This window comes from Danio aesculapii, chromosome 11, assembly GCF_903798145.1.
Source record: "Danio aesculapii chromosome 11, fDanAes4.1, whole genome shotgun sequence".
NCBI lineage: Eukaryota > Metazoa > Chordata > Actinopteri > Cypriniformes > Danionidae > Danio > Danio aesculapii.
In genome coordinates, this window is record NC_079445.1 from 9,686,536 (window position 1) to 9,701,159 (window position 14,624).

The window sequence follows — 14,624 nt, forward strand, 5'->3', positions numbered from 1 at the left end:
TTAAAAGAATAAAACAGATTTTTATTTTATTATAGCGTAGATAAAACAAATAAGACTTTCTCCAGATAAAATATTATAGGAAATACTGTAAAAATTTGTTGCTCTGATAAACATAATTTGGGAAATATATTTAAAAAAATAAATAGATTCACATGAGGGATTATAATTTTGACTTCAACTGTACCCTACCTGACAAAAGTCTTGTAATCGTTCCCAGTCGTAAGAGCAACAAATAAAATCATAAAATAATACTTCCTCCACATCAAATTTCCTGAAAGCAAAGAAGGTCAAGGTACTCCAAGATTGGCCAAACCAGTCACCAGAAATGAACATTTTTGAGCATCTGGGGTAAGATGGAGGAGGCACTGAAGATGAACCCAGAGAATCTTGATGAACTCTGGAAGTCCTGCAGGAACGCTTTCTTTGCCATTCCAAATGACTTTATTATCAAGTGATTTGAGTCATTGCAGAGATGTATGGATGCAGTCCTCCAAGCTCATAGCAGTCATACACAATATTAATTAATTTTCCACTGAAACATGACTTTATATTCTCTACTGTACATTATTTATGTTAAGTGACAAGACTTATGTCTAAGCAAAGTCAGACCTTACTGTCCTAATGAAATAATTAAAAATCAAGGCATGATCATATTTTATTAAGTGCCAAATAAGCATAATCTTGAGCCCTTTGCCTTTCATATAAGCCACTTCTGATACCAAATGATCAACTAGAAGTCAAGTTATTATCTGTTGTTCCTAAAACTTGGATAGGCGACAAGACTTTTGTCGGGTAGTGTATACGGTATTATTGCACATTCTTTTAGGTATAACATTAGCAAAATTTACTACAAAAGGCCATAGTTCACAGAGAAGCTATGCAAACAGCTTTAAATATTGCAGAAGATCACATGTGATTTATAGTATATTGTGCACGACAGTCGCATGCGATTTATCATTAAGCTTTCAGAGATAGAAAGAAATTACACATTCACTGAAAATCCTCATCATTTCCTCACATTAATAAAACAAGACGCAAGCAAATTAGGCCAGAAATAGTTTCCTTTGTTTTTTCAGGTTTTCAGCCGATCTGTTTGTAGGGGTTTCCATTGTCCTTAGGAGTTGTTCTACCGTCTGTTTCTGGGTTTGTGTGTGTTTGTGGGACAAGCCCTGGCTTAATATCCAAGGAAATGTGCATCCTGTCTGACTGCTGAAATGTTTGTTTTCAGTCAGACTAATATGAAGTCCTATTGCTGCATGTTTTGTAATGCTTTTCTCAGAAACCTAATAAGCAGCATGCAAATTGAAAAATGACTTTATTCAAACAGTATGTGTATATATGATGAGTCAAAGACAAAAAAAAGGTCTTAAATTATGATTAGAGTTTATAATTGCCCTTTTTTTCCAATCCAAAAAAAGAATGACAATATTTCTATGATTCATTCATTTTCTTTTTGGCTTAGTTCCTTTATTAATCGGGGTGCGCCACACTGGAATGAACCACCAGCTCATCCAGCATAGGTTTTATGCAGCGGATGCCCTCCCATCTTAAACCCATCACTGGGAAACACCCATACACTCTCACATGCACACACATACACTACTGCCAATTTAGCTTACCCAGTTCACCTGTACCGCATGTCTTTGGACTGTGGGGGAAAACCGGAGCACCCGGAGGAAACCCATGCCAACACGGGGAGAACATGCAAAGTCCAGACAGAACTGCCAACTGGCCCAGCCGAGGCTCGAACCAGCAACCTTCTTACTGTGAGGTGACATAGCTAACTACTGTGCCACTGCGCCCCCTATGATGATGACGATAATCATTTTAATAATATTATTAATATACATTCCTTCATTCATTCATTTTCTTTTCAGCTTAGTCTCTTTATTAATCCGGGGTCGCCACAGCGGAATTAACCGCCAACTTATCAGCACATGTTTTACACAGCGGATGCCCTTCCAGTTGCAACCCATCTCTTGGAAACATCCTTACACACTCACTCACACTCATACACTACGGACAGTTTAGCCTTTCTAATTCACCTGTACTGAATGTCTTTGGACTGTGGGGGAAAACGGAGCACCCGGAGGAAACACACGCGAACGCAGAGAGAACATTCAAACTCCATACAGAAACGCCAACTGACCCAGCCGAGGCTTGAACCAGCGACCTTCTTGCTGTGAGGCGACAGCACTACCTACTGCGCCACTGCGTATTATTAGTATTATTATTATTATTATTATTATTATTATTATCAATCAAAATCTGTAATTTACTAAATATTGTTTAACTTGTTACCCTAACATTGAATAAAAAATGATTAAATATTAATTAGCAATAAACTGCTGCAGTGCTACTATTAGGATACGACTTTCATATTTAATTCTTCGTTCTGTTGCAGTGAACGAAAGTAAATAACATATATGTAAATGGAATAATTTCATTTTTTAATTAACTTTTCTAACTATTTATCTTCCCTACGATTATTATTTTTTCTTTTGTGAATACATATGATGTAGAATACAGGGTTCCCACGCTTCTTGAAAGTACTTGAATTTCAGATATATGGATTCAAGGCCTGGTAAGTACTTCATAACAAACATAGGTCCTTGAAAGTGAATTTAAATGAAATTTGAAAATTGTATTGTGCTACTGTCAAAAACTAAAAGAAATATTAATAAATTCTTAATTCAAAGATCTTAAATTTAGACAAGAACTGTCAAGTAATGCACATTTTATCAATAGCCCCTTTTCACACATACAGACCTTTCTGGAAAATTGCCTGTAATTTTCTGGAAAGGTCTGTCTGTATGTGTGAAAAGACCCTTTTTGAAGATACTGGTGAATTAATTTCGGCAATTTTCTGGAAAGAGAAGTTGTAACATTCCTGGTAATTTGCCGGAATGCTGCTCTGTGTGAACACAGAAGGAAAATTGCCAGAAAAAGCGCGTTCATGCTTAGAACGCACTGACGTGAGACATCTACTCCAGCCAATCAGAACATTCAGACGCATTCACATCCGCGCTGTTTATGAAAATAAAGCCTTTGAATATTTTCCAGACACATTTAGCTGCTAGATGTTAGTTAGATAAGGCTTCTATGTTTCTTCTTAATGCCAACTGTGGAAAAAATTTGCGATAAAATGCTTATGATAAGCCATTGCTTGTTTACCTTCAAGCTCTGCTTCCTCCAGTTGCTTGACGTGTGGGCATGTGAAACAGCCGGTGAGCGCCAGCACACACACACATATTATGTACATTTCGACATGTGAAAGTGTTTCTCTATATGTTTTTATCAAAGTTGTTCACAATACTTATCCATCCACAGAGTTTGTAATGTAGTCACAGTGTTTCCTCTAGGATTTTTTCCAGCTGTGGCGGCAGGCCTTTTTTACACAGATCTACCAACTACCTGTGGCGTTATTTCAATGACAAATGTCGTGAGCGCAGTATTACAAGATCGCATTCGCATTTATGAAATAGATTACGAGCATTCGAATCTTTTTGCTTGCGCGCCAATTTCCTCTGCTAGTGCACAAAACTTTTTTCACGCCCTTTCAAATATACACTGCTCAAGCGCAGATCTTCTTGTAAGTGCTCAAATAACGCTGCTGAAGTGCGATTTAGTACGTTATGTAACAAGTATGTCTCCAACATTTATTTGATTTCTATGGAATATTTATGAATGTCTCCAATAGTCCAATAGACCTACAGAGCGGTATTAATGCGTCCTGAAGTAAAGTGAAACAGCTATATGTCGTGTTTGCTGGCCTCACGCATCACACACCTGTCAGTCAGTCAGCACGTAACCTTAAAAGGTAAACAATTAACGCACAGCACTACTACTGTTACAGAAAAGTTTGCGCTGTTACAATTCACTTACCTTTTAATACCCTTTAGTGCGATTATCACCCGCTATTAAAAAAACACGACTGAATGTGTTGAATGAGAAGCTGTAATGTAGCCATGGCGGGATCAATTTGGCGTGGTGCCCCGCCATGGAAGAATGAATGTAGCGGAAACCATGAGTCAAATTTTTACAAATACAAGCGCAGCCATTTAGAGTTCATTTCTGGTTAATGATGTCAGAATTTACTGGTATTTTGGATTGAATGTGTGAATGGTCTTGCCTGTGTGAACAGCGCTCTTTTGAACTTTCCGGTAAAGTCGTTCCATAAATTTTCCAGATATTTACCGGTATCGCTGTGTGAAAGGGGCTAATATTTCAGAAACTGCACTATTAATATACCAGTATTGAAATCAACAAATTTTATTAATGTTCTTTGAAAACTTGAACTTTGAAATGACACATTCAAAACATCACCATTACTGACATTTTTAACGTAAATATTAAGTGTAAGTAAAATGTTAAGTACAGTAAAAACTTTCAAGGCGCTACATACAGTATTTTGATGGTGTGAATTACAAAGGGGCTTGATTTGAAATTAGTGGTGCTTTAAAAAGTCCTTGAAAGTCCTTGAATCAACTGTTTAGAGTGGGAACTCTGAGAATATTGAAAAACTGAATATAGCTTTGGATTTGGGACAGAGCAATTGAATCATATCCATTTATTGGCACTGACTCGCACATCTTTTCTTTCTTTATTTTTAATTTGCAGAAAAACCTGCTGTTGCTCCTCCAGTGTTTGTGTTTCAGAAGGACAAAGCACAAAAGGTAAGACCAGCACTTCCATTAATACTGCATCATTTAGGACATGCTGTCCAATACTGGAAATCAGTCATTGATTCTGTCTCCAGAGGTCAGCAGAGGAGTCAGTACAGAGGATGGAGAAGGTGAGTTTGAGACTCCACTCAGAATCATCTTGATTTAGTTGATAGTCAGAGTAAATTTGCAATATTCTCGAATGGCAATTCAACTACAATTAAATAATGTTTATAGAGGTTTTTTTATGTTTATGATTATATGTCTATTTTATTATTTAGTGATAGGCAACGATTAATTTTGTTTGACATACATGTTTGTGTACTTTTGTATACTTATTATGTGTATATAACTAAACACATGCATGCATATATTTGAGAACATGTTTATTTATATTTAGATATAATATATATATATATGATACATATTCTATATAAAGTAAAATATCTATGTAACAAAAATGTTTTATATATTTTAGTTTTTGTGGATTACATATATACATATTAAATATATATATATAATACACACTCATATATTATTTCAAATTTTTTTATTTTGTATTATTATATATTATATTATATTATATTATATTATATTATATTATATTATATTATATTATATTATATTATATTATATTAAATTATATTATATTATATTTTCATTCATTCATTCATTTTCTTTTCGGCTTAGTCCCTTTATTAATTCGGGGTCGTCACAGCGGAATGAACCACCAACTTATCCATCACGTTTTAGGTTTTATGCCCTTCCAGCCACAACTCATCTCTGGGAAACATCTATACACTCACTCACTCACACTCATACACTGCGGACAATTTAGCCTTCCCAATTCACCTGTAAAGCATGTCTTTGGACTGTGGGGAGAAACCGGAGCACCCGGAGGAAACCCACGCGGAATGCAGGGAAAACATGCAAACTCCACACAGAAACGCCAACTGACCCAGCCGAGGCTTGAACCAGCGACCTTCTTGCTGTGAGGCGACAGCACTACCTACTATATTATATTATATTATATTATATTATATTATATTATATTATATTATATTATATTATATTATATTATATTATATTATATTATAGTTAAAGTATGGCTTTTAATATTTTGATTTTCATGTGAAATATATCATGGAAATGTGCTAGTTTTACTAGGATTCAGCCATGCAACTGTAATGTATTTACAGTTCTGTTTTCTGCCCCAGACTCTGATAAAGAAGATGGCAGCTACAGCCCTGCTGCCAAAAGAGGTCGAACGTCACCATTTACACAGTTCCCACCAACTCATTCCGGTAGATCAGAGATTTGATAAATAATGACACTTTTTATATTACTTAAAGAGCTTCTTCTGTTTAGCCTTGTTTATTAACAAAACTTTCCCCCCTTTTTGCAGTGTCTAAGAACAATGTTTTCATGCCATCCAGTCTCTGTCAGTCACCAACTGAAAAACTCAGACTCCGAACCTGGTAAGATTTAGATTTGCTATAGATGTACTTTGAACATACTGTGGCTGAGAGAGCTTAATACACTGCAACTAGGGCTGTGCAATTAATTAAAGTTCAGTTTCATTTTGGCTTCCAACATTTATGAAAAAAACATTAATAAAATAAAACAATTATTGCGTAAAATCCCACCCCTTTTACAGCAGTACGCATTTGTTTCACTGCAAAGCTCAGTTTCTCATGAAAATTAGTAAAAGCCATGTACTGTAACATGACTTTTACAGCATGGGATGCCTTTCATTTATTGATGTGTATTCGATTCATTCCTGTTTTTAAAGTCCACAAGAATCAAAAACTAACCATATGATTGTGTTAGCTCACATTGCTAGTTTTGTGGTGAACAATTCATCTATGCATGTCATTAAGATAATAAAAATGACATGTTTGATGTTTGCTCTTCTAATCTTTAATTGAAATCTGAAAATGCACTTCCTGTTTGTTTTCAGTTAAATTCTTAGATTGCGGGCTCTATTTTAACGATCTAGGTGCAAAGTCTATAGCACAGGGCACAAAAAATTGTTAAGGGCGTGTCCGAAATCTCTTTTGCTATTTTAAGGATGGAAAATACTATTTAAGGCGGAAAAAAACATGGTTGAGCTTATTCTCTTAATGAGTTATGGGTTGTGTTTTTAGAATAAACCCATCAGAGTCTCATCTCACATTCCCTTTTAGAGTCAGTTGTGTCGTGCCATGGCGCATTTGCTATTTACATGGTGGACTTTGTAAGTGAAAAAACCTAAATGCTTCACTAGCGAGAAAACAGTTAAACAAACCATCTGCAGCGCAAAGAATGACGAGAATGAGCCTCCTCCATTCGCCTTTACTTTCACTTTCTCTTTCTCTTTTTTCGTGGATAGGAACGGTGTTGTACGCACAGACATCCATTAGCCTACATAATTATTTTTGTTGTTAAGTGCAAAGATTTGTTTCATAAATTTCTAAATTCAGTTCTAATTTCCAGCAAATGAATAAATGAAAGATAATGACGAAGTGTGGTCAACAATTGAATTGAATTATGACCAAACACACATCTTATGCCCCATATGGTCCAAAACCTGACATGGACAAATCTAAGCTTGTTTTAATAAAACAAAAATAAATATGCATTTTATAAATAATACTACTACTAATAATACATTATACAAAAGCAAGTTGTCATGAATAAACTGAAAACAGTTCCCCTAGATGAAGAAGGCAGTGTTTTTTATATTTTATCTTCATACATATTTATGTAGAAAAAAAAATACTTTTTGTAATATTTTAATCCTTAATTCTTTTCATTTGATATATATTTGTGTATTGCTGTACATCCTTTGTGTTTTAAGCAATGTGTAACAAGTCGCACAACTAACACGCTCTGCTCTGGACTTTAGACCTGCTTTCCAGCTTGTCTATTGCATGGTCTATTTTAGTTTCTATTTTAGTTACCTTAACACACCTCTTTTCTAGACCAATGCACCCATGAGTCCACAAAGTATCGCAAATGAATTGGCTATTTAAATAAAATGGCAAAAAACTGGAAAATTAAGGTTTTGTTGGTCTGAAAATAGCAACACGTTGGGGGCAAAACATGTGTGCCTTATTGCGCCGCGTGTGTGATAGGGCCCTATGTCTGTCTGAGGAATGGATTGGGCTAACATACTTAACCACGCACCTCCAACTGTCAGTTAGTCTGTTAGGTTGTAATAACTCTTCTAAACACCTTTCCCTATTTAATGCCTACTTTACTACATCCAATCAGCTAGCAGTAGAAAAAACAAGCCACGCCCACTGTTTTCTCATTTAAAATTCTGTTTCTCTAGGAACTGTGTCACTATAAGAAAAAAAAAATTACGACGCAGCTTCCTGTTCATGGGGACTTTAAAAGAGAACACATGCTGTTGTGTGTGCGCTCAGGCTTAGAGACCAGTAGAACACACACACCATGTTGTCAATTTAAGATGAATGCCTATAATGTGTCAAAACTGGCACATAGTGATTACTCACATTAACTCCCATGGGTAACAAATAAATAGCTGAACATAAAGAGTTAAGAATGATACATTACGTGAAAGTGAAAACGGCATGGCTCTTAAAGTGACAGTACACAATGGCCCAATCCCAATTCTATTTTGTACCCCTTCCCTTTCCCCTTGGCCCCTTAAAAATGAGTGTTTAGGGGGAAGCGCTCAAAATGTACCCCTAAGAATTGGGACAGCACTACGCCTGCACACGTCATCATATGTCATCACGATCTGTTGCTTCATATGAGATCAGACAATCGCGACTGCTGTAGTTATTCCAGTTGTGTTATTTTTTGGTATTTATCTTCAGACAATCACTGAAGGCAATAAGATCGTAATTGTACTGTGCATTTACACAATGGCCATATTCATCTATGTAAACACACCAAAAACAACACTAACATTATAGCAGCCACTGTAAAAAGCTCATTCCCAGCCACTAGACATTACTGACAGGGGATTCGAGTGTCATCGAGTGTCAGAATGTTGTGGGACTGCTGTACAAGAGTAATTATTATGGATTAAAGATGGCAAAATTTATTTTTTTAAATTTTATTATTTTATCTTTTTTTTTTTTGGCATGATGGTAAACATGAACGCGGTTATGAATTTATTAAAACATGTGTTTGTTTGTTGTAAAAAATTCATAATAATGACAATAAATACTAATTTATGGATTTCCTTCCGGGTGCAGCTTTGGCTGGTGTATTCTGGGAAATTTTCTTACCCCTTGATTTCGAGTGTGGTCCTGAAAAATCTTCGTTCGAAGGGGTATCTACCCCTTGCCCTTAGCCCTATGCCTTCAAGCTAAAGAGAATTGGGACACCCCTACCCCTTGGCTAGAGCACGCAAAACAAGGGGTAGGAGTAAGGGGAAGGGCTAAGGGGTAGGATTGACCTATATTTGTGCTGCTGACTGTTTTTATATCATCTTACTAAAACAAAACAAAAAAAAAAAACAAGGACAAATCACTCTTACTGCTCTTGACTTAAGCACATTTATAGCTTTAATAAGAAACTAATCAAGTTTTATTCTTACAGTGAAAAATACTTAAAGCAGAGTTTGCTTCATTGGTATATTTTTATTCTATTGTATTTATATACTTTCCATAATTGTGAGAACTTTTTGATTAGTTTGATCCATTCTGCTTCATATGTTATCTCCAAAACTTGGACATATGGCCAACTGATTACAATTATGTCTAATATAATTAAGTACAATATAAGCCCTAGCTGCAACTTAAAAAAAACAGAAGCAAAATAGAAAAAACACCAGCAAATTAGAAAACATCTTCATCGGTTTGACAGCACACATGTTGCAAATCCTCACAACACATGCATATTTTGATTTGGAAAACAAACTCATGGCCTGAAGTTAGCATTGTATTTGTCCTTTATCATTAGCCTACTAAAAGGTACATTTTTAAAATATTTTCTTATCTTCACTTTATTTTGACCATCGCAAATTTATTTTCAGTAAGGCTGGTGTCCACCAAAACATTTTTTTTTTCTCAAGCTGAGCATTTGTTTTTTGTTGTTATCAATGGTTGTGTCGCTTTTTTTAGGGCTTGAAGCGTAGCGATGTGTTGAGCGGGCTCAGCATTTTTTAGGCTATTGCAAGTTGAAAAACTATCAGTGTCACTTTTATCCGTCCAATCACAGTGGAGGAGGAGCGGGACAATACCATGCAATTGTCAATAAATAATCTGCTAAAGACTTTCAACTTAAGCAGTACAATGGGTATATTATGTATCTTGGCAACCAACTGAAAAAAAAATGCTGTGCTGCAGAAATTCTCATAGCTGAGCATTTCGCAAAAATGCACACAGTACAATGCACACAGCCTAACTTTGAAATCATATTTAGTTGAGGATATTAACCCTTGTGTATAGTTTAAATTGACTACCCTTATTTGTGGCTGTTTTTGCCCATTAACTTCCATTATAACCAATTTTTTTGATTGCAAAGCCATGTCATACTCCATATAAAAGCCAAAAACTAAGCTTTTTTGCACTGTAACTAATGAACAACTGTACAAATGACAAATTAGACCTCTTCTCAACAGGGAAAACTAGCAACAATCAAGATGATGTCATAGTATTGCAATCAAAAATGTCATTATAATGGAAGTCAGTGGGGGCAAAAACAGCCACGAACATAACGAAAGGGTAGTACATTTGTACAGAATGTATTAACAAAGTTTTTGAAAAATAAAGTAAGATTTGGCACCAAAAATCATTTCATTTGCTAAACTGAGAAAAAGTTGTGGCCAAATTAAGCCTCAAAATCCCCCCAGAGTGGATGAAAACATCCCCAACAGCACACAAGAGTTAAGATAATTAGCTATCTCTGGTCATAATGCTTCATAGTTAATCGTCAGTTGATTTAGGATAATAATATGCAAAAGACAAAGGAATAGTGTAATCGGTTTTGAAATAAACAAAAAAACTGAGCAGTCAGGTCACCTACAACTTCATGACCAATCACAGCACAATAAGCAAATCCCAGCTGGCTCTGTCACTTTTTTCAGTTAATCTTCCTTGAAATATTTCTTTTGTGGTCCATACTATTTACATGTGTAGTGAGGATTTGCAGCGCATTTTCTATTTGTGTTTGCGTTGTGAGGACTTGCAACCAAGCGGCAACCTCCTGCTCTCCCTTGCGAAGCAAATACGGAAGCAACTGAAACTGCGTTTTCATCAAAATTCCCCTAGTCCCGGCTCCATATTAGAGCAAATTTCTATTGAGCCCACTGTTAAAATGGCCAACTTTACAGCAGAAAAAAAGGCATTTACTACCTGGTACAAAGAACGAGTTTGGTTCATAGAGCTAATGTTTTTTGTTTTATAACTCATCTGATTCCTTTATATTAAGTCTGCATAATTAAGGGCGTGGCCACTTAAGTGACCAATAAGTCTTGCTGGTCGCCGTCTGATTCCGGCTGATTAGCCGCTGAACTCGGCATATACATCGTACTTTTGTTTTATTTCATGTGGCTTTACACCAGTGGTCACCAAACTTGTTCCTTGAGGGCCGGTGTCCTACAGATTTTAGCTCCAACCCTAATCAAGAACACCTGAACAAGCTAATCAAGGTGTACTTGAAACATCCAGGCAGGTGTGTTGAGGCAAGTTGGAGCTAAACCCTGCAGGGACACCGGCCCTCCAGGACCGAGATTGGTGACCCTCTGCTTTACACAGTCAGTTGCTTTTTGGAATTATTCTTACAATTTTCAGATAATATGGCACACTGTGTGCACTTAATTGTGCTCACAAACTATTCATGTGGCCTCCATTTCCCAGCTGAGAGAAATTATAAACCTTCTATACCATCTCTATAAATGTATTTGTTTATTTAAGATCATTTATCATTTTTTTATTTTACTTTAGAACTTGTAAAGCTCTCCAGAATCTGACAGATTGATTAGCTGTAGGCTCTAGAACAGTCATCTGAAGCGTTGTCATACAGTGTTATGCCTGGATTTCATAAAAGTCTTGCGTTTACTAACACAGATTATATCTGAAGTATTTGGAAGTAATTTGCGTTTTCCTCCTGTAGAAAAGCATCATAAGAACAATGTTTAGTGGTTTAATGTATACAACAGTGTTTTTAAAAGACTAAACACTTTATTGATCTAGTATATAACCAAGCACATGTGGTCAGAACACCAAACGAGTCACAGGTAATGAAGTATTAAGCATTTCTCCCTAAGAAAAGCCTGTCTAAGCAAAATACTAGCAGGCGTCTGTTGCTCCACTTCTTGCCTTTATTTGGTTACCCCTGGTTGGAGTGATGTCGCTCGCGAACAAACTGGTACCGGTTGGCCACGCTCACTTGTAGCTTCATTTGCGCCCTTCAGAAACCAATGGGTGACGTCACGGATACTACGTCTATATCTTTTACAGTCTATGCTTACAACACGTGTGCTGTCAACTGATGAAGTCGTTTTCCTTAATTTGCATGTTTCTGTGCGTTAAGCCAAAGACTATAAAATAAACAAGACGTGTGACTTGTGTAATTTTGAATGGGGACACGGTCAATATGGCGAATGAAGCCCCACCTTCTAGTACAGGAGCCAATCATCGATTACTATAGACTGACGATTCTCAGGGGAGAGGCTCAGAACAGACGTAAATTTTTGCAGATTTTGAGTGATTCCAATACTTAGAAATGAACCTAAAAGACAGTTGTTGTTTAATTTTTTGTTGATTCCTAATATGAAATTTAATCATAAACTTGGCAATCAATTTTGGAGAATTGATGTTTCCCCATTCAAACAGAATGCCCGAGAGACATTTCAAAGATGGCCGCTGAGTGAAATGACTTTCCTTAAAGGAACTTTGGTTAAGCTCTCTCAGCCACCGTATGAGCATCATCAAATGTACAGACTTGTAAAGAATGTTTTGAAAGTTTACCAGGACAAATATTTGCACATTATGTAATTGTCTGAAAGTAGTATGCGTTTGAATTCCGATCAAATTGACCAGTCTTGTTTTCTCTACTTTACTTTTTTTGATTAGAAGAGAAGACTGTGGGGTTTCGCCTGAAGCCCCCGACTCTGATCCACGGCCAGGCTCCGAGTGCTGGTGAGTCAGTCTTGGAACATCTGCTGTTTTGTACAGCGTGTTGATTAATGTCCAATTGTGGTGTTTTCATAAGCTTGTTTATTTACACGACTCCAAGCACTCACATTCACACTGTGATCCTTCTGACCCAGAGAACATCAGAGGTCCTGACAGGGTTGACCGATGCGTTTCTGTCACCAGGGGTCTGATTATGAATCTGCGTAGTTGAAAGTAAACGTACACCAGAATAAATTGTAATTAATTTATGAGTGATTATGTCAGTAATAATATGATTATACTATTCAGTCAATATTTAGGTTAAAGGTGCTGTATAGTTTTTGACTCTTCTAAAGCATAAAATATCATAATATGTTTGCAGATATTTAAGAAACATGCTAAGTGAACATTCTTGTTTATCTGAAGAACAATGCTGAAGTCAGATATTCTGCTTTGAAAATGTGAGTGTGCTGGAACGTCTGTCTTTGTTTTGGTACCTTTAATTCACCCAATGCCAGTTAGCCCAGTTAAATATCAGCACCCCAGGTTGCCTTTGTGGAAAGCAGCGTATTTTATTCATTCATTCAGTCAGGAAGGCTCTCAAAGCATGTGCCCGTGACCGAAATGCGACCTCCAGTGGACAATTGCAGAGTCTGAAATGAGATGCAGATTCAGAATTCCACATGAGGTAGTTATTAATTAGCAAATAATAAAAATATTACAAACGTAACATTAGATGAGCAGGTTACAATTGTAACCCATATTCTAACAACACGCTATGTGACGAGATTTGCAGTGATAAGCAACTCAGCTGTTTGCATCAGACGAAACACGACAGAAATTTTAATGCAGCATTCAGAAGCACAGAATATGCACTCACTTACAAAATGGTAAGGTTTATAATCTTATTAATACATATTAAACCTCTTAACATTATTAAATGTAGATGCTGAATCACTGATATGTGTTGGTTTTGAGTCACAGTTGTAAATTTACATTTCAAACAGTTTATTTTATTTTCTTATTATTATTTTATTATCTGCTGCTGCTTTCAGTGGTATGGCAATAAATTTAATGTAAAGGGCATTCAAACTCACATCATTAGCATTTAACACTGAATAAAGTACATGGGGTGTACCTGAGGTGGTCATTGTCAGTTTGTCCTGTTGTTCAGCTGCAAGAAATAGAAGCCGATTCTAAAATATATATTTCAGGTGTTGATTAGTGAAAAACTTATTTTAATATGGGAAAAATAATTTTATCTCGTGCCATTGCTTTATTTAGAGCACAACTTAAATCAGCCTTTAGGCTCAACAGTCAGGCACACTCCACTTGGTGTCCTCAATCTGGCAACCTGCGCTTGCGTGTGTTTTTCAACCAAGAGTGCAATACCTAGTTCAACCACTGTGTGTCAAACTTACATACTGTACCTTTAAATATGTTTACTTAGAGTTTAATTGCACATTACAGTTTTTATAATGGACGTATTGGTGTTGCTGCATGATATTGGGCAAATCATATTTGTTTTCTGCGATTATGTATTGCGAAATCAATTCAATTTCACCGGATGACTTGAACCGCTTATTTGGAAACCAAATCATTCATTTATATCATGTGTCTCAAGCTCAATTGCTGGAGGGCCGCAGCTCTGCACAGTTTGCTTCAACCCTAATCTAACACAGCTGATGCAACTAATCAAGGTGTTGAGACTCTTTGGATCAGCTGTGTTTGATTAGTGTTGGAGCAAAACCCTGCAGAGCTGCGGCCCTCCAGGTATTGAGTTTGAGACCTACTGTATGATTTAGATTGATATGGGGTGATTTTATAGCGGGTGACTCATGTCTGAAATAATACACAAATTGCAATCATAGACATACAATAG

At 36.3% G+C, this 14,624-nt stretch overlaps 1 protein-coding gene across 1 annotated transcript in view; it reads left to right on the forward strand.

The window, feature by feature from the left end:
* Positions 1-14,624, forward strand: part of ranbp3a (RAN binding protein 3a) — a 45,553-nt gene that overhangs the window by 9,682 nt on the left and 21,247 nt on the right. Inside the window, 7 exon segments of the mRNA XM_056467803.1 lie at positions 4,621-4,676; positions 4,760-4,772; positions 4,775-4,795; positions 5,882-5,968; positions 6,070-6,122; positions 6,124-6,142; positions 12,701-12,766. Of these exon segments, the coding sequence (XP_056323778.1) occupies positions 4,621-4,676; positions 4,760-4,772; positions 4,775-4,795; positions 5,882-5,968; positions 6,070-6,122; positions 6,124-6,142; positions 12,701-12,766 (315 nt within the window).